Here is a 23988-nt window from a genome sequence, read left to right on the forward strand (position 1 = left end):
TCCCTACTTTTTGGAAGTTTTTCCACAAGGGAAAGGAACATACAAGTTTCTAAAGATGAAGTGAGGGTAAGATTGATGAGAAATAGATGTTTCATATGATCATTTTACACATTTTTTCCCTCCTCTTTAGGGAAGCTGAATTGGAAAGAGTGGACAGAGACATTAAGTAATACTGACATCAAATGGCAGGTCTCCATCAAGATCAACCGCTTTAGGAAGCTTAAAATGATACAAATATTCCCAGATCAAGCTTGGGAACATTTGTATCATTTTAAGCTTCCTAAAGCGGTTGATCTTGATGGAGACCTGCCATTTGATCTTGATGGAGCGGTTGATACTAGCATTTAATGCAATAATTTAGATTTTTTTTTTTAATAGTGTGTTAGGAATTCAGAGACAGGATGGAATAAGGCATGAAGGAGCCAGTTAATTGAGTAAAATGGGAAGAATGAGGCAGCAAAAAGAGGCACACCCAAAAGCAGGAGCTAGTCCGCGCAGAGCCTTGAAAAGGGACAGAGAGCTTAACTGTGATATAGGATGGGGACAAAGGGAAGCCAGTGAGAAACAAACAGGTAAGGGCCTGGCCATGGTCCAAACAGCAGGCAATCATTTGGCACGGATTCAGAGGAGGCCAAGACTCATTGCTAGGAAACCAAAACGTAAGGATTTTCCTGCGATATCCATTCAGTTTTTCCACTTTACATTTTCATGCTACTGTAACAAACATGACAGAACAGGTTGTGATTGTTAATTTATCAAAGGTTTTTCTTAGCAGCACTCACGAATAGTTACATACTCTGTTGGTTATGCTGGCAGATTTTATAACTATCATGAAATCACAAACTTGCTTCTCAGGGAGACTGTAAACTTGTGTCTGGAGTGACTAGATCTGTATTTGAGGTCTCAGAGAAGTTATGTCCTTTGCCAGCATGACCTGTTGATCTTGTGATTGGTGAGTAACCTACATTCCAGGCCTAACCAAAAAGTTATCACATGCACCAGCAGAGCTCATCAGGCTCAAAGTTACAAGCTCCCCTAGCAATAAATAAACCTGCAGCTAGGTATTAAGCTAGTGATATTTTCATTCCTACTGTTTTACTGCAGGTATGCGCAACAGTTTGTGTACATGGATTGCTGTCATCTTATCAATACCAATTGGTTTTAGAGAATGCTAAAGTACTACACTGGTATCACAAGACAACATGAGAAAATCCCAATGGATAAATTATAGCACAAATGCCAGTATCCCAGCACAAGTGCCAGTATGCTTATAGCTGGGCGTGTATATACACATCAAATAATTAGCACTGAACTGTTTTGGTGGCAACAGATAGGAGCACCAATTCCTTGAAGCAGCTGTCCTTATGGAGCAAAAATAAATAGTAATTAAATAATACATTCTTTACACTTTTGTAGTGCCTTCCATCAAAGCCAAAGTCTTTCAGTGCCTTGGGCAAGGTCACACACCAAGTCTGAGACAAAGGAAGTCTCCTGACTCCTAGCGCTCTTTAACGACCAGACTGTCCTCCCTTAAAGGAGCAGAAATGCTACAAGTGTGTGATGAGAGCTTGCACTCTCTTTAAAGACATTTGCACTTTGGCCTCAAATTACATTAACCAGGGTGCAAATATCTTCCTGGTTTCTATTATGCATTTGCTTTAAAGTCAGAGATTTAAAAAAAAGTGGGCACACACTTTTCTTTTACAATCAAATATCGTTTTAGATAAAAAATGCAAGTGTTTCAACTCAAGCCATGGTGGCTAATGCAGTGAGCACCCAGCCCATACCTAAGGTATGACTATAGCAGATGTATAATCAGTTACTCTGAATCTAGTTGTTAACTTCATAGCAGGAGCAGAATATCAATTCAGTTAGTAATGCTGCTGAATCAAGCACCACAGCCAGTCAGTATCTACTAGCCTGCCCACACACAGCTCAGCAGAGGCTACTTTAACCAGAGGGAAAACCCAGACCAAAGGCGGCAGTAGGTATGCCACCTGCTGCTGATTCCATAGCCTTGAGCAACACTACCCACATTAAACCATTTGTGGTACTACACTGAGTCACCAATAGGAATTCAAAGCAGATGTGGGACTACCACTACTTCCTTTTGAATGCTTAGGAGGTCTGTGCATGTTCATAAGAGAAGTATTACATACCAAAAAAAGCAAAACTGAAGTCAATGGCTTGATGTTTGAAGAGTAACTCTCAACAGTCATTGAGATTAGGAGTAAAATATTCAAAAGCACCTGAGGGATTTATGAGACTTAACCCCATTTTCAAAAGAGATTTAGGCACATAGGAGCCTTATTTTCGGGAGGAATAAGGGGCAGGAAAAAAGAAAAAACTGCTAGATGGAATAAGCTGTATTTACATATGTTGACTGTCTAACTCATCAAGGAAACAATGACATTTATGTATAATTATCATAACCCCTGTAGAGTGAATACTTTATAAGCCTGACATTTAGATCCAGGGTAGGGCACCAAACTAGAAACCTCTAGTTTTTAAACTCTAGATCCTTTTAACTTTATGATGCATCTTAAAGTTAAAATTAATGTTATGGTACTCCCAGAGTGAAGATTTACAGTCTAGAAAAATCACTTCTCTTACACACTAATTACATCATTTTGGATCAAGGAAAAAGGATGTGTCTCATCCATCCCTTTCCCCTTCCTGTTCTTTGTTCCCACTGTAGAATTTACTCCCTTCCTGGAACATTCACTTTCCCGTTCAGCCAATTTGCAAGGTACCTTTTTCCCATGCTACTGTTACTTCTCGTCCCAGCACAAGACTGAACAGAAAGAAAGTTAAAGGAAAGTCCTAAACCTGACATTTTAGAATCAGATCAAACACTAAAGTTCTCTCCTCCTCTGAAATACAATCTGTATAACTGCTCAACATGACAAGTTTTAATGATCCTCTAAAAAAAACGTAACAAAAACAGAAATCCTCAGATTTCCTATAGCTGATCTTGTACTATAAGGAAGAAAGACTTTTGTTTCCTTTCAAGTCCTCTATTCAGTGTACATAGCAACATAGAAATGAAGGGGTGCTGTGCAGCATTTCCATGCACCATACCTGTGAAATCAGATAAACCAGTATCAGAGGCTTCATTGCAGAGGCAGCAAAGCAGGTTCTCCTCTTTGCCATAACTGCTTGACTGTAGTAGAACCGTTCCCAGGATCATACTGTGCTCGACAGCAAGCAAAAGGAACTGCTAGACACAAGCAGTCTTAGAATTCCACTCCCAGCACAAGTCATTCCATGTGATTATTACTCACATGACTGGGAACCAATAGGAAAAGCATCACTCCAGGAGCAAGAGGAGTCATTACTGAGAAAATACATTCTGTGCTCTATCTAGCTACTATAGCTAGAAGTATAATAAGGGTGGAGCTTCCCAAAGCGCTCTGGACAGCTTAAGGAAGAGGTGGAGAACAGACAAGTTGAAACACCTCTGGCATCAAGCAAGTTAGTCTTGTTACATTAGGTTTAGCAAATTAAGACCATAAGAATCATGCTTTCTCCAAGGAAACTTTTAGCTTTCATCCAAATGTTCTACCATGTCATCAGTAAAGGGGCCACCCAGCTTGAGTCATTTTCCATACCACATGCAACTGCTCATATGCTATTTCCAGGAATCAAAAAGTAACTACGTTAAAGAAACATTAAAAGAGTGAGTAAGATGTACAAAAACTAAAAAACTGATAATCAGTGATAAAAAATGTGCTGACGTTGACATTCTGGTCCTAACTCATACCTTTTTAAAAGACTAAAAGTATAAACAGCACAGTAAACCTGCATTTTTTGTTTATGAAGATCCAAGTCAGATCACTTATGTTATTTCAAAGGGCCACTGTCAAACAGATTATTTTTAAATTGACTAAATAAACAAACCAGTTTATAGAGCTGCCTTTAAAAAGGAATTTTTGAAATTCCTGTAATTTTTACAAGGGTTTCTCTGCATTCCTTTTGATGTTTGTAAGGATTTAACAGCAGCAAGAGAGAAACTAACCAGCCGGAGGGAAGGAGTTGAAACTGACTATACTTAAGGCCCTTCCTTTTCAGTTTTTGTTTTAAATTTCCCAGGAAATAGTGGATTTTTACTAAAAAAAAAAAAAAGGGAGAAAATCAGTTAAAGAAAAAACAACCAAAGGGTAGTGGGCGGGGGGAGGTTTACTAACCATCTGGCAGCTGAGGAAGTCTTCCCTCCCTGCAGCAGCTGGGTGGTCTCAGCTGCCAGGACACAGCTTCTGCCCATCTCTCTCCACCACTGTTCAGAGAAAGTGGATGGGGCCACGCTGAAAGGCCAGTCAGGAGGGGAGTGGAAAGCCGCAGCCACTGAGCACTGGTGCCCTTGTTAGACAGAGCCCCCATCCTGACCCTGCTGGCCCTTCAGCGCAGCCCTGCCTGCTTCCCCTGTGCAGGCTCAGTCTAGCAGGGGTAAAAAGACAAGGCTCTGTTCCCTGGGGCTCTGTGTCGTCAGCTTCTGCTTGCAGAGAAGGGCAACTGCAGATTGGGGGTTGCAGTAGCTGCGCAGTAGGGTAACTAGTTGGGCCGGGGCCTATTCCTGGCAGCTGAGACCACCCACATAGAGCCATGTCCCCTTCTCCTGCCAAACAGAGTCCCTTCCTGATCCAAGTCCTTCAGAGCGGCCCTGTCCACTCCCGCATTAAAGGGCTGAGGCCAGGAGGGGGCTCTGTCCGACATGGGAAGTCATTGCTGATGGGGTGCATCCTTCCACTTCCTGCAGCAGTTGGGCAATCTTAGTTGCCAGAATCTGGCTCCCTGTCTTGCTCCCCCCCACTGTGCAAAAGAAGTGGATGGGCCTGCGATTTTTATTTAACTTTCTAGATTGAAGGGCTAAGGGGAAATCAGTAATTATCAATAATCATAGAATAACAGGACTGAAAGGGACTTTGTGAAGTCTTCCAGCCCAGTCCCATACACTCAAGGCAGAACTAAATATTATCTAGACCATCCCTGACAGGTGTTTGTCTAACCTGCTCTTAAAAACCTCCAACGACAGAGATTCCACAACCTCCCTAGGTAATTTGTTCCAGTGCTTAACTACCCTGACAGTTAGGAAATTTTTCCTGATGTCTAACCTAAACCTCCCTTGCTACAATTTAAGCCCATTACATCTTGTCCTGTCCTCAGTGGTTAGGGAGAACAATATGTCACCCTCCTGTTTACAACAATCTTTTACGTACTTGAAGACTGTTAGACTCAGCTTTCTCCAGAATAAATAAACCCAATTTTTTTCAATCTTTCCTTGTAGGTCATGTTTTCTAGACCTTTAATCGCTTTTGTTGCTCTCCTCTGGCTTTCCTCCAATTTGTCCACATCTTTCCCAAAGTGTGGTGCCCAGAACTGGACACAGTACTCCAGTTGAGGCCTTATTAGTGCTGACTACAGTGGAAGAATTATTTCTTGTGTCCTGCTTACAACACTCCTGCTAATACATCCCAGAATGATGCCTGGGAGAGACTCTGACAAACCAGGGAAGTGCCTGGGAGCCCCAGAGTGGAGTGTGAGACAAGAGGTAAGAAGTGGCCCAAGAAAAACCACAGCAAATGTAAAGGAGCAGACCTTGCTGTTTGGTATAAGCCCCTAGAAAGGATCATCAAGCCTAGCAAGGGTGCTGTAGATTGTGCCAAAGACTGACTGAGGAGGAACCCTACAGAGGGTGGGAGGACTTCTTTCTGTTAAAGGCATTTTTGGACTTTTTGTTGGGACAACTGGGATGTTGGAAAGGGTGAGCTAAAGATGATGACCTGGCTGCAGGGCTGAGTTACCAGGCAGAGAAAGCACCAGAGCGACCATTGGCAGGGGAGCTAGCCCAGCCAGAGCACTGTGATGCCACACCTGGCTAAAAGGGGACACCTAATGGTGAATGAACTCTGTTACCACGGATTATTTTTGTTGTATCTAAGGGGAGGTTTGATATGAAGAAACTAAAAGGGAAAGAGCTCTGTTTGAATTGGAAAAATATTTCATACTTTAAAAGAATTTGGTGAGAGAGTTTTTCCTGATAGCCTATATTTCCCCTTGCCCTCATTTGGCTATTATTGTTAAATTAATTGTAATACCATAGTGCCTAGGTGCCCTAGTCATGGACTGGGACTCTGTTGTGCTAAGCACTGTACAAACATGAAACACAAAGGATAGTCCCTGCCCTGAAGAGTTACAATCTAAATAGCTAAGGCAGGCACAGGGTGCAGAAAGAGGTGGAACACACAAGAATGAACAATGTGATGGCAGCAAACACATCGGTTTCACTATTTATTTATGTGGTGGGTTTAGATACGAGGGCATCAGCTAAAGGGACAGGGGATGTTGAAGGGGAGAAGAGGTCAAGGGGAGTGACGCTGGGGTGGAGAGACTGGGGATGTGGGGGAAGCAAAACAGTTGGTTTTTGTTGTTGTTTTTACACTGAGATGGCTGTCCTCATGTAAAATTGAATAGCTATTGATGTAAAATCCTAGTGGAGACAAGGCCCTGTAGTGTTTACCTCAGTGTGGCTAGTTGAGAAAAACCTCAGGCGGGAGTACAGGGTTAACCTTGATCAGCCACATTAAGGTAAACGCTACAGGTCCTTGTCTCCACTAGGATTTTACATCAATAGCTATCTTGACTTAAAAAAAAAAACACACACACACCTTTTTGTCACTGAAGGTTTAAGCTTCTTCATCTCATTACTCCTAAAATGTACACTGTTGCACTAGACTGAATTCCTCTCTTCTTTCTGTCAATACCCTTCCAAACATTTGTAGACTTATGTATTCTTTACCTTGCCTCTGCACCCCTTTTGATGTTTCTGAAACAATAGATCATCCTTGTGGCACACATCATTTTTTGTTTCTTCCCGAATTCCAAACAACTTGTGAACCCCAAGTGCCCAGAACCAAATACAACATTCCAGTTGCCAAACTTATACCAGGCTCATACAAAGAGACTACATATCATCAAATTTGGATGTTTTAGGACAGTTGTTCTCAAACTTCTTTTTTCGCGGACCACTTGAAAATTGCTAAGGGTCCTGGCGGACCACTTAGTGATCTTTCCAAATGATGTTTGTACCGTTAGCTAACTATTATTGTAAGGCGCTTTGGATAAAAGAGCTATATAAAAAACCAACTCAATAATAAACTTTTGTTCTTTTACAAATAAAAGCACAACTCATATTTTAATATCAGTAGTCTTACCTTTCTAATGCAATGGATGTGCCCTCTCTCCCCCACCGTGGCAGCCCCCGAGCTGGGGCTGGGAAGGAGGGGGTCTCTCCCTCTCTCCCCCCACCACGGCAGCCCCCGAGCTGAGTTAGAAAGGGCGGGGGGGGGTGTCACCACAGACCTCACAGAGCTCAGGCTGGGAAGGAGGGCCATCTCTTCCCCGGCAGCTACAGCCCTGGAGCTGTCACCTCTTTCTCTGGCCACCACAGTCCTGCATATCCCAAATTCTCCCCACCCCCTCTTCTCAGCCTACTGCCCCCTCCCACCTACCTCCTATTCCCCCCAAGGCCACTACCTCACCTTACATGTGCATCTTCTCCAGGGTCGAGGCATCTAATTAGTGGAGCAATGCCTTTGCAGTTCCACTAATTAGGTGGGTAGCCCTTCATTCTCTTGTGTGTGACTGCCCAGGCACCCAGAGGAAACTATCCGCAGACCACCTGAATGGAGCTCACGGACCAGTGGTGGTCCACTGACCACAGTTTGAGAACCTCTGTTTTAGGGCTTAAATTGTTCACCAGTTGAAGTCAGAAAGGAAAACCCTCTATAGCTCACTAGCAAACAACTAGATATATTATGAAGACATTGCACCTTCCACTGAAACATTTGGCATTGCCATTTTTAGATGCTCAACTGCAGATTAGAGGACCCATTGCTCTTTTCCAGGAGATCAATTCTTATATTATAATCTGAGTGGAGATGGTTCATTTATTGTTACAGTATAAGAGACTTCATCTTTCTCCCTAAAAACACCAGTAGCCTTGAAGCACCCTGGAGAGGAAAGGAGTGAATCATTAAAATAAAAGCACCTAGAGAAGTTTATTTCAATTTTAAAATATATTTTAAGGTGACATAAAAGACTTCCACTTATATACTAGAGAGTTAACCTAGTAATCTAATAGTGGTGCGTCCACTACCATGTAGGAAAGTCACGTTGGAGGTGTCCTGGGAATGCTATGGAGACCAGGTGATCAGCCCAAGAAGAAGAAAGCATATCACTCACTTTACCCTTCAAGCCAATTAAACTCTGCAAGGAGTTCCATCCAACACCTTTAACCCAATAACAAATTAGAGGAGGGATATCTTTAGGGCTATCAGGCATACAAATGATTGAAGAAAAAAACCTCAATATTATTGGAAAAAATATTAATAGAATTGGTAATAAAAACTTGTCATAGTGGGGGAAAAAATCTAAAATGACCCTATTAATATGCAATAATGAAGGTTGTTCTTGGGTGGGAGGAAAAAGAGCAGCAAACATAGCCAACTTTCAGTACTTTAGCTTTGTGAAACCCAAAGAGCAAATATCTTGGATATCTGCAAAAGTGACCTGCTTTATGAGAGCTGAGAAAATCCATAATGGCAAATCTATGTTACCACCACACTCGAGCAGCAGCAAAACTACAGACACAATGACAAGTTGGGGTAAAAGAGGCAATACGAACAGACACACAGGCTTGAAAGATAGCTGAGGAACTGTGTACACACTTATGATGAGAAATCTAGTACAGCTACATCCCCATTAGCAGAACAGATTCCACTAAGGCCTTGTCTACACTACTGGGGTAAGTCAACCTAAGTTACGCTACTCCAGCTACGTGAACAATGTAACAGAAGTCGACATAGCTTAGGTCGACTTACTGGGTGTCTACACTGCACTGCGTCTACGGGAGACGCTCTCCCGGCAACTTGCCTTACTCTTCTCATTCTCGTGGAGTACCAGAGTCAACCAGAGAGCACTCTGCAGTCGATTTACCAGGTCTTCATGAGACCCGCTAAATCAACCCCCGATGCATCAATTGCAGCAGCATCAATCCCCAGTAAGTGTAAACAGTAAGGAGGTCTAGGTAAGGGTGCATCTTCAAATATTAAATTATGGCAACTTATGCAGAATATCACTTTGAAGTTATATCAGGGAGCTTAGGAAAGAGGAAGCTAAAAATAATCACTTTTGGCATGTGAGAACTACACATTTCTCCTCTTCCACAGGATTCCAAGGTATAAAGTCATTTAGAGAGACTTACTACCACAAGTCAAGTGGCTGTCAACTGTATAATCTATTTCAAAGTGTCTCAAATGAACCTTCTACAATTCTGGAAAAGGTTGAGAGCGCCAATACACATTTCCAGAAATATTAAACATGTAGAATGACAGATGGAAACAATTTTGGGGGAGGACACAGACTGTAATTTTACTGCAAAAGTAATATCTGAAAAGTGCACCCATCTGAGATTAAGTGAGCTAGAAGCATCAATGCTAACAGAATAGCTACCTGGCAAAGTGAGTTTGTTCTGCGGATGTCAAGTAGCAGCTATTCACATCCTCAGACAATATCCCAAATTATTTGATCTCCAAATCATATATTTCAGTGATTTGAAGTAATTCTTTCCAACTCACGATTTTATCATTACTCCTGTAATGTTTGGTATTTTTCTTAAAGTCCAAACTCCTGGAATAGTATGAGTGCATTAGAATCTCAGTTTTTTGTTTCTGTTGTGTTTTTAAGATAAGTTTCTAGCCCTCAGGGTTGCAGAGAAAGGCTGGATAATATGAGCTAAAAATCTCAAAAGTCAGAAAGGAAATAATAACAAAATGATTTTTAAAGTCAAATCTCATGGTTTTTTGAGGTGTGACTGATGATTTTATAATGTTAGGGTTTGGCAATACTGCTTACCTTTCTGAGGATATTCCGAGGGCAAAGTTCCCCAGGTGAGCTGATACAATCTGAGTTTCCAGTACATCAGTTTAACTCTTAAACGCAATCCCAAGATGCTCATTAGCGCAGGACTCACTGCTCAATTCCATCAAACCACAATGAATATTCAATAACTACCAAGTCTATACAGTCACTAGAAACACCAACACTGGCTTTAACAAAGTTTCCAAAAACTCATATATGTAGCACCAGCTGCCACATGTTGTTCAAGAGTATAGCTATTTTCTTTGTTTGACCAAAACAGACTTTATAATACTTTTTTTGTTTAAACACAAGAAAAATATTTTTAAAATGTGATGTCTTTCATGCCCCTCACTCCTTCGGATGCTTTTATGTTGAAAGAGCAAATAAGCTGAAATTTTTCCTTTCTTTCCAAAAAATGACAAGCTCAAGCGTGAATACTCCTGCCCTCAGCCCATAAAAATGAGAGCAGACCAGGCAATGATATTAAGAATTTTTCTGGTTCTCACATCTAGAGCTTGAAAACTCACACTGTGAATCTGATATTCACAGCAAAACAACTCAGTCTTCTTTTATGCTGAGAGTTATAGTTGTGCCAGCTCTGTCTCTCTGTCTTCTCCAGTTTCTGAGAGAACCTTCTGAGTGGAAGAAAGTGTGTATGTAATCACAGATATGCACGCATACACACTATATTTAGGTACTGGCTGCAGTGTCATTTCCTGTTGGCTAAACCAAGACACTTCTAATTGGCTCAATTGATGCAGACAAGGGACTCCATTCACAAGCCTGATTCCTGCAGCTGCTAAATGTTGAAGGTATCAATAGCACCCTCCAAGAGGGGAATTCATAGCTCAACTTGGACAGCTTTTCAGTTTCAGGCTTATGTCACTGCATTTGTTTTTTTCAAATCTGCTGGCAGCAGTATTTACCCACCATGCCTTTGCAACCAGCACTTAGGAACACAATGCACTCATTGAAATTACATGAGCTCAGACGGAAGGTCTTTTTTCTGGCTTGTAGGTGAAACAGCTACTTAGCCCAGCAAGCTTCACTAAAGAACTTAAACAGGTACAAAAAGTTACACTTGCTACTGTGCATGTTAAAAGTAATCAATCAGTGTTACACAGAGATCACAAAAAAAAAAAAAAGATGGTGAACAGAGAATTAATCAGATGCTAACTTTGGACTGTTTCTTTGCCAATTAAATGTACTACAATATTAACACTGGTACCAGGCCTACTAGGGAGTCAATGGAGGACAAGGAAATTGCAAAGAAATTAAATGAGTTGGGATTTGCTCTTCACCCCTAAAAATGTTGAAGATGCCAATCCAAGATCTACTCTTTGAGGTAATAAGGAGTAGGTACCACGAGAGACTGAAGTATCAAAAGTAGCAGTATTGGAACAAATAGATAAACTTAAGAACAAATTATTACTAGGACTGGATACATGAATGACTTGAGGTGGAACCTGAAGTGACTGAAGTGCTAACAAAGTATAGCCATTTAAATGCTCGAGGACAGTAAATGTTTTACCTATTGCTGAATAGAAGTGATGCTGAGAATCTCAGATCAGTCAGCCCACTTTCAAATATCAGGAAAACTGGATGAAACTATGATTAAAAATAGAATGATAATTATATGATGGGGACAAGCCAGCACCACTTATACAAAGTAAATCATGCCTCTCTAATCTATTAAAACTCTGAGAATGTAAACTAAACAAAAGGAGAAACAGTTGACAATTTGTACTTTCAGCAAGCCTTTGATAAAGTCTCTTGTTAGTGGCTATTAAGTTAATTAGGTTGTCATGAAGTCTGACGTAAAATCATATTGCCTCTATATAAATCCATGGTACGCCTGCACACAGATGTGGTCGCCCCATCTCTAAAAAGATAAATTAGAATTCGAAAAGGTTCAGAAAAGGAAAAAAAAAAAAAAGATTAGGGGTATGGAACGGCTTCCATATGAGGAGAGATTAATAAGACTGGGACTTTTTAACTTGGAAAAAGATGACTAAGGGGGGGGATATGGTAGAGGTCTATATAATCATGACTGGTGTGGAGAAAGTAAATAAGCAAGTGTTATTTGCTCCTTCTCAAAACACAAGAACTAGGGGTCACCAAACGAAATTAATAGGTACCACGTTTAAAACAAATAAAAGGAAGTATTTTTTCACACAACGCACAGTCAGTCTGTGGAACTCTTTACCAGAGGATGTTGTGAAGGCCAAGACTATAACAGGGTTAAAAAAAGAACTAGGTAAGTTCATGGAGGATAGGTCCATCAATGGCTTTTAGCCAGGATGGGCAGGGACGGTGTCCCTAGTCTCTGTTTGCCAGAAGCTGGGAATGGGCAACAGGGGATGGATCACTTGATGATTACCTGTTCTGTTCATTCTCTCTGGGGCACCTGGCATTGGCCACTGTCAGAAGACAGGATACTGGGCTAGATGGACCTTTGGTCTGACCCAGTATGGCCACTCTTATGTAAATTATTGTCATATGTCAGTAACTGATTTATAGCTAGAAAGTAGGAATAAATCATCAATATTTTGGATGGTACAACAGGGATCCAGAAGGTTACACGCTTACTAAATTTGTTAGTCTCTAAGGTGCCACAAGTACTCCTTTTCTTTATGCTAGAACCAGTGTTGCTAATTATAGTTCAGGAGCTGGAAATGAGGATGAATGCCGAGATACCAACATTTGCAGAGGACAAAATTATTTAATTTACTAAAACTCAAATGGTGCTAACAAACCATTAAATTAATGGGAAATATGAATGCAGAGAAAATTCAGTATTGACAAATGCAAGATAATGCACACTGGAGGGAATAACTTGAAATACCCATGAACATTGCTGGGTTCTAAATTAACTGTAGTCATTCAGAAAAAGACCTTGGCATCATTGTGGACATCTCAATTAAAATACCTGCTCAAATGACCAGCAACGGTCAAAAGAAAGGCAGACAGATCATCTTATGATATAAAGAATATGATAGAAAACAATGCTGAGAATAGAATGACACCACTATATAAGTCAAGGGTATACTCTCACCTGGAATGCTGTGTTCAGATCTGGTCACCTTATGTCAAAAAGATATAGCAGAAATAGAAAGGATTCAGAGAAGCACAATAAAATTTAGAGGCACAGAAAGATTTCTGTTTAGAAAGGAGAAATTATAGTGGTGTACAAAAGAGTGAATAGCATAGAGAAGGCAAACAAATACCAGATTTATCTTATTATAAAACAAGAACATGTGACTATTCCATGACTGAAAGGCAACAAAAAACTAATACAAGGATTTATTTCTGCCACCCACAAAGAAGTGTAAAGGCAAGCTGTATGGCTTAAAATAATCACTAACTGATGGGGATAAGGAAGAAACCCTGTGAGCAGATTATTCTATAATTGTCGATTGTGGTGCTTCTTGCACTCTCCTCTGAAGAATATAGACCCTTCCAGAGACAGGATAGTGGAACAGACTGTCCACTTGTCTGAATCCATATGGGAACTCCTATATTCATCGAAAGGCACATGTCCACAATATACCCAGGATCTGCCACTGACTCACTGCGTGACCTTGGGCAACAAAATTTCTTGTAATTCAGTTTATACTTATCTGTAAAATTAATACAATTCCTATTTTATATGGGGGTTAAGAGGATCAATCTATGATTGTAAAGAACTTTGAGGTCTTTGGAGGACAAGAGCTATATTAAATGTAAAACAGCTTATCAAAGTGGGACAATACAAACCCCTTCCTATTCACCCCCGAACTGGAGATGAAATGGTTCACCACATCTGTGATGCCAGTTATTAGAAGAGTGTAAATTTTAAGTATTGTTTACACAACACCAACTAATACACTAAGCTTAATAATCAGAATGAAAGTTACATCAATACTACTAAGCTCGTCACAGTCAACTATCTGCAGTTTAAGAAAACAGAACAGTTAAATACTCTATTGTATACTGTATTTGGCTTTAGTTTATTCAACAGAAAGTTAACTAATAATGTAAGAAATGTCCCTTTCTGTGTTCCTCCTGCTGTGATAAGAACTTTTCTTTCTTGGTTTTACTCCACTTTCTCCTCTTCTCTTTCCTATAATAAATCCAGGCGTCTCTCTTCCTGCATCATTTCTGTCTTTTCTCCCCTTCTTCTGATCTCCACATCTCTTGCTATCCCTTTTCCCTTCCCTCCTGCCCTACATTTTCTCTTTCTCCGAAGTCCCTCTATATATCCTATTTCTATTCTGAAATAGTCCATCCACCCAGGCCTTTTCTACCCTATAAAGTTGTGCTGCTTTATCTATACCAGTATTGTTAAAGCAGTACAACCCTTCTAGCATGGATGCAGTTATACTGGTATAAAAGTGCTTATACCTTATTCCAGGGGTGGGTAAACTTTTTGGCCGTAGGGCCACATCGAGGAATAGAAATTGTATGGTGGGCCATGAATGCTCACGAAATTGAGGTTGGGGTGCAGGAGGGGGTGCAGGCTCTGGGGTGGAGCTGGGGACGAGGAGTTTGGGGTGTACGAGGGTGCTCCAGGCTGGGACCGAGGGTTCGGAGGATGGGAGGTGGATCAGGGCAGGGGCGTGGGGAGAGGCTCGGGGGAAGCAGTGGCATGTCCCTTCTCTGGCTTCTACATGGAGGCGTGGCCAGGCAGCTCTGCACACTGCTCCGTCCGCAGGCACCACCCCTGCAGTTCCCATTGGAGTGAGTAGGAGCTGGAGTGGGGCTGAGCTGTGTGGTCTGGCCCCCAACCCAGTACCCTGGCTGAAGCGCCGGAGAGCCACATGGTAAGGCTCGCGAGCCGGCTTAAAATGTCCCGCAGGCCGAATGCGGCCCACGGGCCGTAATTTGCCCACCCCTGCTTTAGCCAGAGGACTAAATCTATTAGCCAAACACATCGCCCATCCCACCTACTTGCTGAGAAGCACGAGGTAAGTTTCCTGCTAAGGTGTTGACCCTGAACCCTGCTTGGAGGCTTTATTTTTCCACAGTTTCCAGCCTGATAAATCTGAAGACCTCCCAACCCAGACTCTACATGAAACTGGAAGAAAGAAGCAGCATTATCTGTTCCTCTCACACCCCTGAACCTCCTAGCTAAATCAAGGAGATGGGGACAATATTAATTACTTTTCCAACTCTTCTTCCCAGCCCCACCCCCCATCAGGGTTTAGGACCCATCCTTCCACGCCTGCCCTCTGCTGCTGCTCATAGTTTCCTCAAACACCAGCATAACAAAAATTACTTGAGTCCTGCCAATCTCACTGTTGCTCACAGAACTTTGAATGGAAGCAGTAAAAACTGACAATCGGGTCAATTTCATTCTGGTGTACACTGGGATAGCTCTGAGCAGCAGAAAATGATCTCACTTCATTGCTTATATTTGCAACACTCAGAATTACATTTGGCTCACTTCTCTGGTTCAGTAGGATGGAATAACAACTCATGTTGACACAGTCAGGGAATAAGACTCACTTCTGGTTATTTAAAGATACCTTCGCCCACGTAGTTCTGCACATAGCTGTTTAAACACTATCCCTGCTGCCACCGTTTGTGGTGGTGTGACTGGGATGCCAAAAAGGATTGGGCAAGGCAGTGTCAGCTATTTGTAACGGGAGGCCAGGCTAACCGCCATCACTACTATGTCTGTCTTTGTGTGCTGCCTCTCATGACTCATTTTCCATATATTCTGAAGGAGGAAGGAAGAGGGAGAGTTTGAAACTCCCACTGGGAGGTCTAATGTTGCTGCCGAGTAAAACAATCCATTTCCTCCTTTTTCCTATGTAACAGTAAGGTTAGTTTTCAAATGAAATTAGGCTGTGATATGGGCCTCTGTGGACTTTACTGTGACAAAGACTTTGCCTTTCTGTAGAGAGACTACAAGCAAAGTGTCCTAAGCCATGCAACATGAAGTATGTGGCCTTGTTTAAAGCATTTTTCCCACCACTGGTCTAGAACCAACGAAGCTGTCTACCAGTGGTAGTGTTTATAATTTTTATTGACTTGCAGGTTCATTATGGTTGGGTGGTATTTTGTTGATTTTTTAAGTTATGCCAAGGATACCCAAAGCATATGGAGAGACACTCGGTATATAAATAAGTAAGAAGTGCTTTCAAGGCACAGGCTTTTTATCACCAAGTCATCTAAATCTGTTCAGAGCAAAGTTGGATCCCCACAAGGATAAAAATGCTTGCAACCTGTTTCTCTAATATTTCCACCATGTCTACCATTTGATAGTCAAAGGATAATTACCCAGTGTTCTGAGCAGGCTTGTACATCCCATATTGAAGTGCCTGCTGCCACAGCTTCACTGCTTTGGGACCCGAAAGCAGGTAGATTAAGGCTAGCTTGGGTATGTCTACACAAGCTGCAATCTATGACTGCTGTATAGACATACCCAAAGAATTGGAGATTTGCTCTCATTGTATAAACTAGCAAATTGCACTTGTTGCTGACAACAGGAGATGTGAACTGGTTCTGAATGCTCTTTGATGGCAAGTATAGATCTGAACAAACCCTATTCATCAAGATCTCTAGGGAAAATACTAAGAAAATTAAGCCATGCCATTCCTTAAAAGGAAAAGGCTTCCTTTGGTCACATGGAGTAAATCTGTATGGCAGATACATCCAAGTTAGTGTACTGCTTTGGAGGATCACCCAGGTAAATTTTATATTACATATCTTTCAGATAGAGCCAGTATAAAATCCCTACAGGAAGACTGACATGCTGTGAAACAGTTTTGTAAATTATTAATTGATATGATAATAAGCATGTTAGACTTGTAAACGTTGTGTCAAGGCTAAATCCCCTCCAGAGGAAGAAGGGAAATATCTAAGAAAGCACTTTACTCACTGTTTTGAAACGCAAGGTAGCATTTGCTTTTGCTATTAAGCCCTTTTATTTTGTTAATGTTTTTCTAAGATTGTCTGGTTGGTTTTTGCCTCCCTGCCACCCCTCTCTTGCTTTCCACAAAACAAGATTCCCAGTTGTTGCATGCCTACACAGGTTTGGCAAGACAGCTGACTGCTTGGATTACACTGGGCTGCATTGTATCCCTTTAAGAATGAGCCACACTTCTTCTAAGTGCCTCCTTTGGGACCAGAGTTCAGTACATGCAGTGAAGTCAGTCTGGCTCTGTTTAACTTGGGAATTCCAAGATGACAGGAATATTGAATAAGATTTTTCACAAGAACAAAAGTTCCTCCTTGATATAAAGAGCTGTTTAGTTGTGCAACTAAAGCTTTAGCACTGTGTTAGCAAACGCACTAACTTCCTTTCAAACTCTGTGTAAACAGATTTGTTTTGTCCAAGATGAGCATCTTAAGTGGGTGTTGACATATATTTTGGCTCCAGTTCACTATGTGAATCATCTGACTATTTAACAGCTTTATAAGACATGTCTTACATTTTAAGAGACTAAATTCTGCTTGGGGTAGTTGTATCATCTAGTGATATTTTGTTTATCTCAAGAAGCAGCTTTGTTCTTTTTTTATATGTGGGAGAAGATTTTGTATTTCCTTGAATTAGGGCTTTATAGATAGAGACCACTGCCACAAGGAAAATGTCCTATCTTTTTCCAGTAGCTGTAGCCCTCCTCAAGGATGTGACTCAGGAAAGTAGGCTGCTTTTTCACCCCCTCATTGGTTCTAGACAAGTGGTTCTCAACCTTTTCCAGGCTGGGGCTGCCTTGGGACCACTCTCTCATTTAGCAGCTTTGGAAGGGCAAGGAAGTTGCAAGCTTCTTAACATCTTTTTGCAACCCCAGTTGAGAACCCTGGTTCCAGAACAGAGGTGGGCAAACTTTTTGACCTGAGGGCCACATCTGGGAATAGAAATTGTATGGCGGGCAGAAGCTTGCATCACAAGAAAGGGAAAAAAATTCATAGGCAGGAATTGTAGACCAAGCTGGATGAGCAAGCATCTCAGAGAGGTGATTAAGAAACAGCAGAAAGCATACAGGGAGTGGAAGATGGGAGGGATCAGCAAGGAAAGCTACCTTATTGAGGTCAGAACATGTAGGGATAAAGTGAGACAGGCTAAAAGTCAAGTAGAGTTGGACCTTGCAAAGGGAATTAAAACCAATAGTAAAAAGGTTCTATGGCCATATAAATGAGAAGAAAACAAAGAAAGAAGAAGTGGGACCGCTAAACACTGAGGATGGAGTGCAGGTTAAGGATAATCTAGGCATGGCCCAATATCTAAACAAATACTTTGCCTCAGTTTTTAATAAGGCTAATGAGGATGTTAGGGATAATGGTAGCATGACAAATGGGAATGAGGATATGGAGGTAGATATTACCATATCTGAGGTAGAAGAGAAACTCGAACAGCTTAATGGGACTAAATCGGGAGGCCCAGACAATCTTCATCCAAGAATATTAAAGGAATTGGCACATGAAATTGCAAGCCCATTAACAAGAAGTTTTAATGAATCTGTAAACTCAGGGGTTGTACCGTATGATTGGAGAATTGCTAACGTAGTTCCTATTTTTAAGAAAGGAAAAAAAAGTGATCTGGGTAACTACAGGCCTGTTAGTTTGACATCTGTAGTATGCAAGGTCTTGGAAAAAATTCTGAAGGAGAAAGTAGTTAAGGACATTGAGGTCAATGGTAAATGGGACAAAATACAACATGGTTTTACAAGCAGTAGATCGTGCCAACCCAACCTGATCTCCTTCTTTGGGAAAGTAACAGATTTTTTAGACAAAGGAAACACAGTGGATCTAATTTACCTAGCCCTGGTCTAGACTAGGACTTTAGGTCGAATTTAGCAGCATTAAATCGATGTAAACCTGCACCCGTCCACACAATGAAGCCCTTTATTTCGACTTAAAGGGCTCTTAAAATCGATTTCCTTACTCCACCCCTGACAAGTGGATTAGTGCTTAAATCGGCCTTGCCGGCTCGAATTTCGGGTTCTGTGGACACAATTCGATGGTATTGGCCTCCGGAAGCTATCCCAGAGTGCTCCATTGTGACCGCTCTGGACAGCACTCTCAACTCAGATGCACTGGCCAGGTAGACAGGAAAAGAACCGCGAACTTTTGAATCTCATTTCCTGTTTGGCCAGCGTGGCAAGCTGCAGGTGACCATGCAGAGCTCATCAGCAGAGGTGACCATGATGGAGTCCCAGAATCGCAAAAGAGCTCCAGCATGGACCGAACGGGAGGTATGGGATCTGATCGCTGTATGGGGAGAGGAATCCGTGCTATCAGAACTCCGTTCCAGTTTTCGAAATGCCAAAACCTTTGTCAAAATCTCCCAGGGCATGAAGGACAGAGGCCATAACAGGGACCCGAAGCAGTGCCGCGTGAAACTGAAGGAGCTGAGGCAAGCCTACCAGAAAACCAGAGAGGCGAACGGCCGCTCCAGGTCAGAGCCCCAAATATGCCGCTTCTATGATGTGTTGCATGCCATTTTAGGGGGTTCAGCCACCACTACCCCAGCCATGTTGTTTGACTCCTTCAATGGAGATGGAGGCAATACGGAAGCAGGTTTTGGGGACGAAGAAGATGATGATGAGGTTGTAGATAGCTCACAGCAAGCAAGCGGAGAAACCGGTTTTCCCGACAGCCAGGAACTGTTTCTCACCCTGGACCTGGAGCCAGTACCCCCCGAACCCACCCAAGGCTGCCTCCTGGACCCAGCAGGCGGAGAAGGGACCTCCGGTGAGTGTACCTTTTAAAATACTATACATGGTTTAAAAGCAAGCATGTGAAAGGATTACTTTGCCCTGGCATTCGCGGCTCTCCTGGATGTACTCCCAAAGCCTTTGCAAAAGGTTTCTGGGGAAGGCAGCCTTATTGCGTCCTTCATGGTAGGACACTTTACCACTCCAGGCCAGTAACACGTACTCGGGAATCATTGTAGAACAAAGCATTGCAGTGTATGTTTGCTGGCGTTCAAACAACATCCCTTCTTTATCTCTCTGTGTTATCCTCAGGAGAGTGAGATATAATTCATGGTCACCTGGTTGAAATAGAGTGCTTTTCTTCAGGGGACACTCAGAGGAGCCCATTCCTGCTGGGCTGTTTGCCTGTGGCTAAACAGAAATGTTCCCCGCTGTTAGCCACAGGGAGGGGGGAGGATTGAGGGGGTAGCCACGCGGTGGGGGGCGGCAAAATGCGACCTTGTAACAAAAGCACATGTGCTGCGTATGTAATGTTAACAGCAAGGTTTACCGTGAAAGAGTGTAGCCACTGTTTTATAAAATGTGTCTTTTTAAATACCGCTGTCCCTTTTTTTTCTCCACCAGCTGCATGTGTTTCAATGATCACAGGATCTTCTCCTTCCCAGAGGCTAGTGAAGCTTAGAAAGAAAAAAAAACGCACTCGTGATGAAATGTTCTCCGAGCTCATGCTGTCAGAGCACAGACGAATGCGTGGAGGCAAATAATGTCAGAGTGCAGGAAAGCACAAAATGACCGGGAGGAGAGGTGGCGGGCTGAAGACAGGGCTGAAGCTCAAATGTGGCGGCAGTGTGATGAGAGGAGGCAGGATTCAATGCTGAGGCTGCTGGAGGACCAAACCAGTATGCTCCAGTGTATGGTTGAGCTGCAGCAAAGGCAGCTGGAGCACAGACTGCCACTACAGCCCCTGTGTCACCAACCACCCTCCTCCCCAAGTTCCATAGTCTCCACACCCAGACGCCCAAGCACGCGGTGGGGGGGCCACCGGCCAACCAGCCACTCCACCACAGAGGATTACCCAAAAAAAAAGAAGGCTGGCATTCAATAAATTTTAAGGTTGTAAACTTTTAAAGTGCTGTGTGGTATTTTCCTTCCTTCCTCCACCACCCCTCCTGGGCTACCTTGGTAGTCATCCCCCTATTTGTGTGATGAATGAATAAAGAATGCATGAATGTGAAGCAACAATTACTTTATTGCCTCTGCAAGCGGTGATCGAAGGGAGGAGGGAAGGGTGGTTAGCTTACAGGGAAGTAGAGTGAACCAAGGGGCGGGGGGTTTCATCAAGGAGAAACAAACAGAACTTTCACACCGTAGCTTGGCCAGTCATGAAACTGGTTTTCAAAGCTTCTCTGATGCGTACCGCGCCCTCCTGTGCTCTTCTAACCGCTCTGGTGTCTGGCTGCGCGTAACCAGCAGCCAGGCAATTTGCCTCAACCTCCCACCCCGCCATAAACGTCTCCCCCTTACTCTCACAGATACTGTGGAGCACACAGCAAGCAGTAATAACAGTAGGAATATTGGTTTCGCTGAGGTCTAAGCGAGTCAGTAAACTGCGCCAGCGCGCCTTTAAACATCCAAATGCACATTCTACCACCATTCTGCACTTGCTCAGCCTATTGTTGAACAGCTCCTGACTACTGTCCAGGCTGCCTGTGTACGGCTTCATGAGCCATGGCATTAAGGGGTAGGCTGGGTCCCCAAGGATACATATAGGCTTTTCAACATCCCCAACAGTTATTTTCTGGTTTGGGAATAAAGTCCCTTCCTGCAGCTTTTGAAACAGACCAGAGTTCCTGAAGATGCGAGCATCATGCACCTTTCCCGGCCATCCCACGTTGATGTTGGTGAAACGTCCCTTGTGATCCACCAGAGCTTGCAGCACTATCGAAAAGTACCCCCTGCGGTTTATGTACTCGGCGGCTTGGTGCTCCGGTGCCAAGATAGGGATATGGGTTCCGTCTATAGCCCCACCACAGTTAGGGAATCCCATTGCAGCAAAGCCATCCACTATGACCTGCACATTTCCCAGGGTCACTACCCTTGATATCAGCAGATCTTTGATTGCGTGGGCTACTTGCATCACAGCAGCCCCCACAGTAGATTTGCCCACTCCAAATTGATTCTCAACTGACTGGTAGCTGTCTGGCGTTGCAAGCTTCCACAGGGCTATCGCCACTCGCTTCTCAACTGTGAGGGCTGCTCTCATCTTGGTATTCGTGCGCCTCAGGGCAGGGGAAAGCAAGTCACAAAGTTCCATGAAAGTGCCCTTACGCATGCGAAAGTTTCGCAGCCACTGGGAATCGTCCCAGACCTGCAACACTATGCGGTCCCACCAGTCTGTGCTTGTTTCCCGAGCCCAGAATCGGCGTTCCACAGCATGAACCTGCCCCATTAGCACCATGATGCATGCATTGGCAGGGCCCATGCTTTCAGAGAAATCTGTGTCCATGTCCTGATCACTCACGTGACCGCGCTGACGTCGCCTCCTCGCCCGGTATCGCTTTGCCAGGTTCTGGTGCTGCATATACTGCTGGATAATGCGTGTGGTGTTTAATGTGCTCCTAATTGCCAAAGTGAGCTGAGCGGCCTCCATGCTTGCCTTGGTATGGCGTCCGCACAGAAAAAAGGCGCGGAACGATTGTCTGCCATTGCTCTGACGGAGGGAGGGGCGACTGACGACACGGCTTACAGGGTTGGCTTCAGGGAGCTAAAATCAACGAAGGGGGTGCCTGTACATCAAGGAGTATTTCAGGCAGGACTTCACGGAGGGTTCCAATAAGAAACGGTGCACCTAAGTTATCATTCTTATTGGAAAAAGGAGGTTAGCCTGGCCTCTGATTGATACATGGCTAGATTTACCTCGCTGCACCTTCTCTGTGAGTGACTGCAGTGTGACCTAGAGGAATGAGTCCCCTAGACAGGGGAGGAGGCAAACGAGTACAAAACAAATCTGGTCTATTTCTTGTTTTGACCCACTCCATCTATCTTTTACATCTTTGGCTGGCAGCAGACGGTGCAGAAGGACTGCATGCCATCCACATCTCATGGCTGCTCAGCAGAAGATGGTGCAGTAGGGCTGCTAGCAATCCATATCGCCTGCCTGCTCACCATAAGATAGTTCAATAGGACTGACTGCAGGACTAAAGAGAATGACCTGGTCAAGTCACTCCAAATTTAGTCCCTGCGCCCATGTCTGCCCAGGCGCTCCCAGCCGACGTGGCCAGGAGCACCTCGGACACGACGAGGACGGCTACCAGTCGTACTGTACCGTCTGCTGCCACAAGGCAAGGGGTTGCTGCTACTGTGCAGCAATGCTGTACCGCATCTGCCAGCACCCAGGAGACATACGGTGACGGTTACCTGAGCGGGCTCCATGCTTGCCGTGGTATGGCGTCAGAAAAAAAGGCGCGAAACGATTGTCTGCCCTTGCTTTCACGGAGGGAGGGAGGGAAGGGGGGCCTGACGATATGTACCCAGAACCACCCGTGACAATGTTTTAGCCCCATCAGGCATTGGGATCTCAACCCAGAATTCCAATGGGCAGCGAAGACTGCAGGAACTGTGGGATAGCTATCCACAGTGCAACGCTCCAGAAGTCGACTCTAGCCTCGGTACCATGGAAGCACTCTGCCGAGTTAATGCACTTAATGCACTTAGAGCATTTTCTGTGGGGACACACACACTCGAATATATAAAACCGATTTCTAAAAAACCAACTTCTATAAATTCGACCTTATTCCGTAGTGTAGACATACCCCTAGATTTCAGTAAGGGGTTTGATACCGTGCCACATGGGGAATTATTAGTTAAATTGGATAAGATGGGGATCAATATGAAAATTGAAAGGTGGATAAGGAAATGGTTAACAGGGAGACTACAGCAGGTCCTACTGAAAGGTGAACTGTCAGGCTGGAGGGAGGTTACTTGTGGAGTTCCTCAGGGATCAGTTTTGGGACCAATCTTGTTTAATCTTTTTATTCCTGACCTTGGCACAAAAAGTGGGAGTGTGCTAATAAAGTTTGCAGATGATACAAAGCTGGGAGGTATTGCTAATTTAGAGAGAGACTGGGATATCATACAGGAAGATCTGGATGACCTTGTAAACTGGAGTAATAGTAATAGGATGAAATTTAATAGTGAGAAGTGTAAGGTCATGTATTTAGGGATTAACAACAAGAATTTTAGTTATAAGCTGGGGACGCATCAATTAGAAGTAACGGAGGAGGAGAAGGACCTTGGAGTATTGGTTGATCACAGGATGACTATGAGCCGCCAATGTGATATGGCCATGAAAAAAGCTAATGTGGTCTTGGGATGCATTAGGCAAGATATTTCCAGTAAAGATAAGGAGGTTTTAGTACCGTTATAC

The 23988-nt window shown here is 43.3% G+C and overlaps 2 protein-coding genes across 4 annotated transcripts in view; one reads left to right on the plus strand and one right to left on the minus strand.

The window, feature by feature from the left end:
* ABL2 (ABL proto-oncogene 2, non-receptor tyrosine kinase) overlaps positions 1-23988 on the minus strand; it is a 73287-nt gene that overhangs the window by 17365 nt on the left and 31934 nt on the right. The window contains exon 1 of one of the 3 annotated variants that reach the window (XM_073356518.1): positions 9913-10640. The exons of 1 other annotated variant lie outside the window; for it this stretch is intronic. In XM_073356518.1, coding sequence (XP_073212619.1) covers positions 9913-10015 — 103 coding nt within the window. In that variant the 5' untranslated portion in view covers positions 10016-10640. Of the gene's footprint in view, positions 1-3081; positions 3223-9912; positions 10641-23988 lie in introns of those variants that run through there. One more of the 3 variants, XM_073356517.1, reaches the window with a different exon arrangement.
* Positions 18880-20651, plus strand: LOC140915909 (uncharacterized). The gene is made up of 2 exons (XM_073356521.1): positions 18880-19599; positions 20187-20651. The coding sequence occupies exons 1-2, from the start codon at positions 19023-19025 to the stop codon at positions 20324-20326; spliced, it is 717 nt and encodes a 238-aa protein (XP_073212622.1). The 5' UTR covers positions 18880-19022; the 3' UTR covers positions 20327-20651.

The sequence above is a fragment of the Lepidochelys kempii genome, chromosome 8, assembly GCF_965140265.1.
Source record: "Lepidochelys kempii isolate rLepKem1 chromosome 8, rLepKem1.hap2, whole genome shotgun sequence".
NCBI classification, from domain to species: domain Eukaryota; kingdom Metazoa; phylum Chordata; order Testudines; family Cheloniidae; genus Lepidochelys; species Lepidochelys kempii.

What these genes read in the sequence shown, in the direction of transcription:
- LOC140915909 (XM_073356521.1), top strand. Translation starts at nt 19,023, where the DNA reads ATGCAGAGCTCATCAGCAGAGGTGACCATGATGGAGTCCCAGAATCGC. An exon ending in AGGCGGAGAAGGGACCTCCG is followed by an intron (nt 19,600 to 20,186) that starts GTGAGTGTACCT and finishes TTTCTCCACCAG; the next exon opens with CTGCATGTGTTTCAATGATC.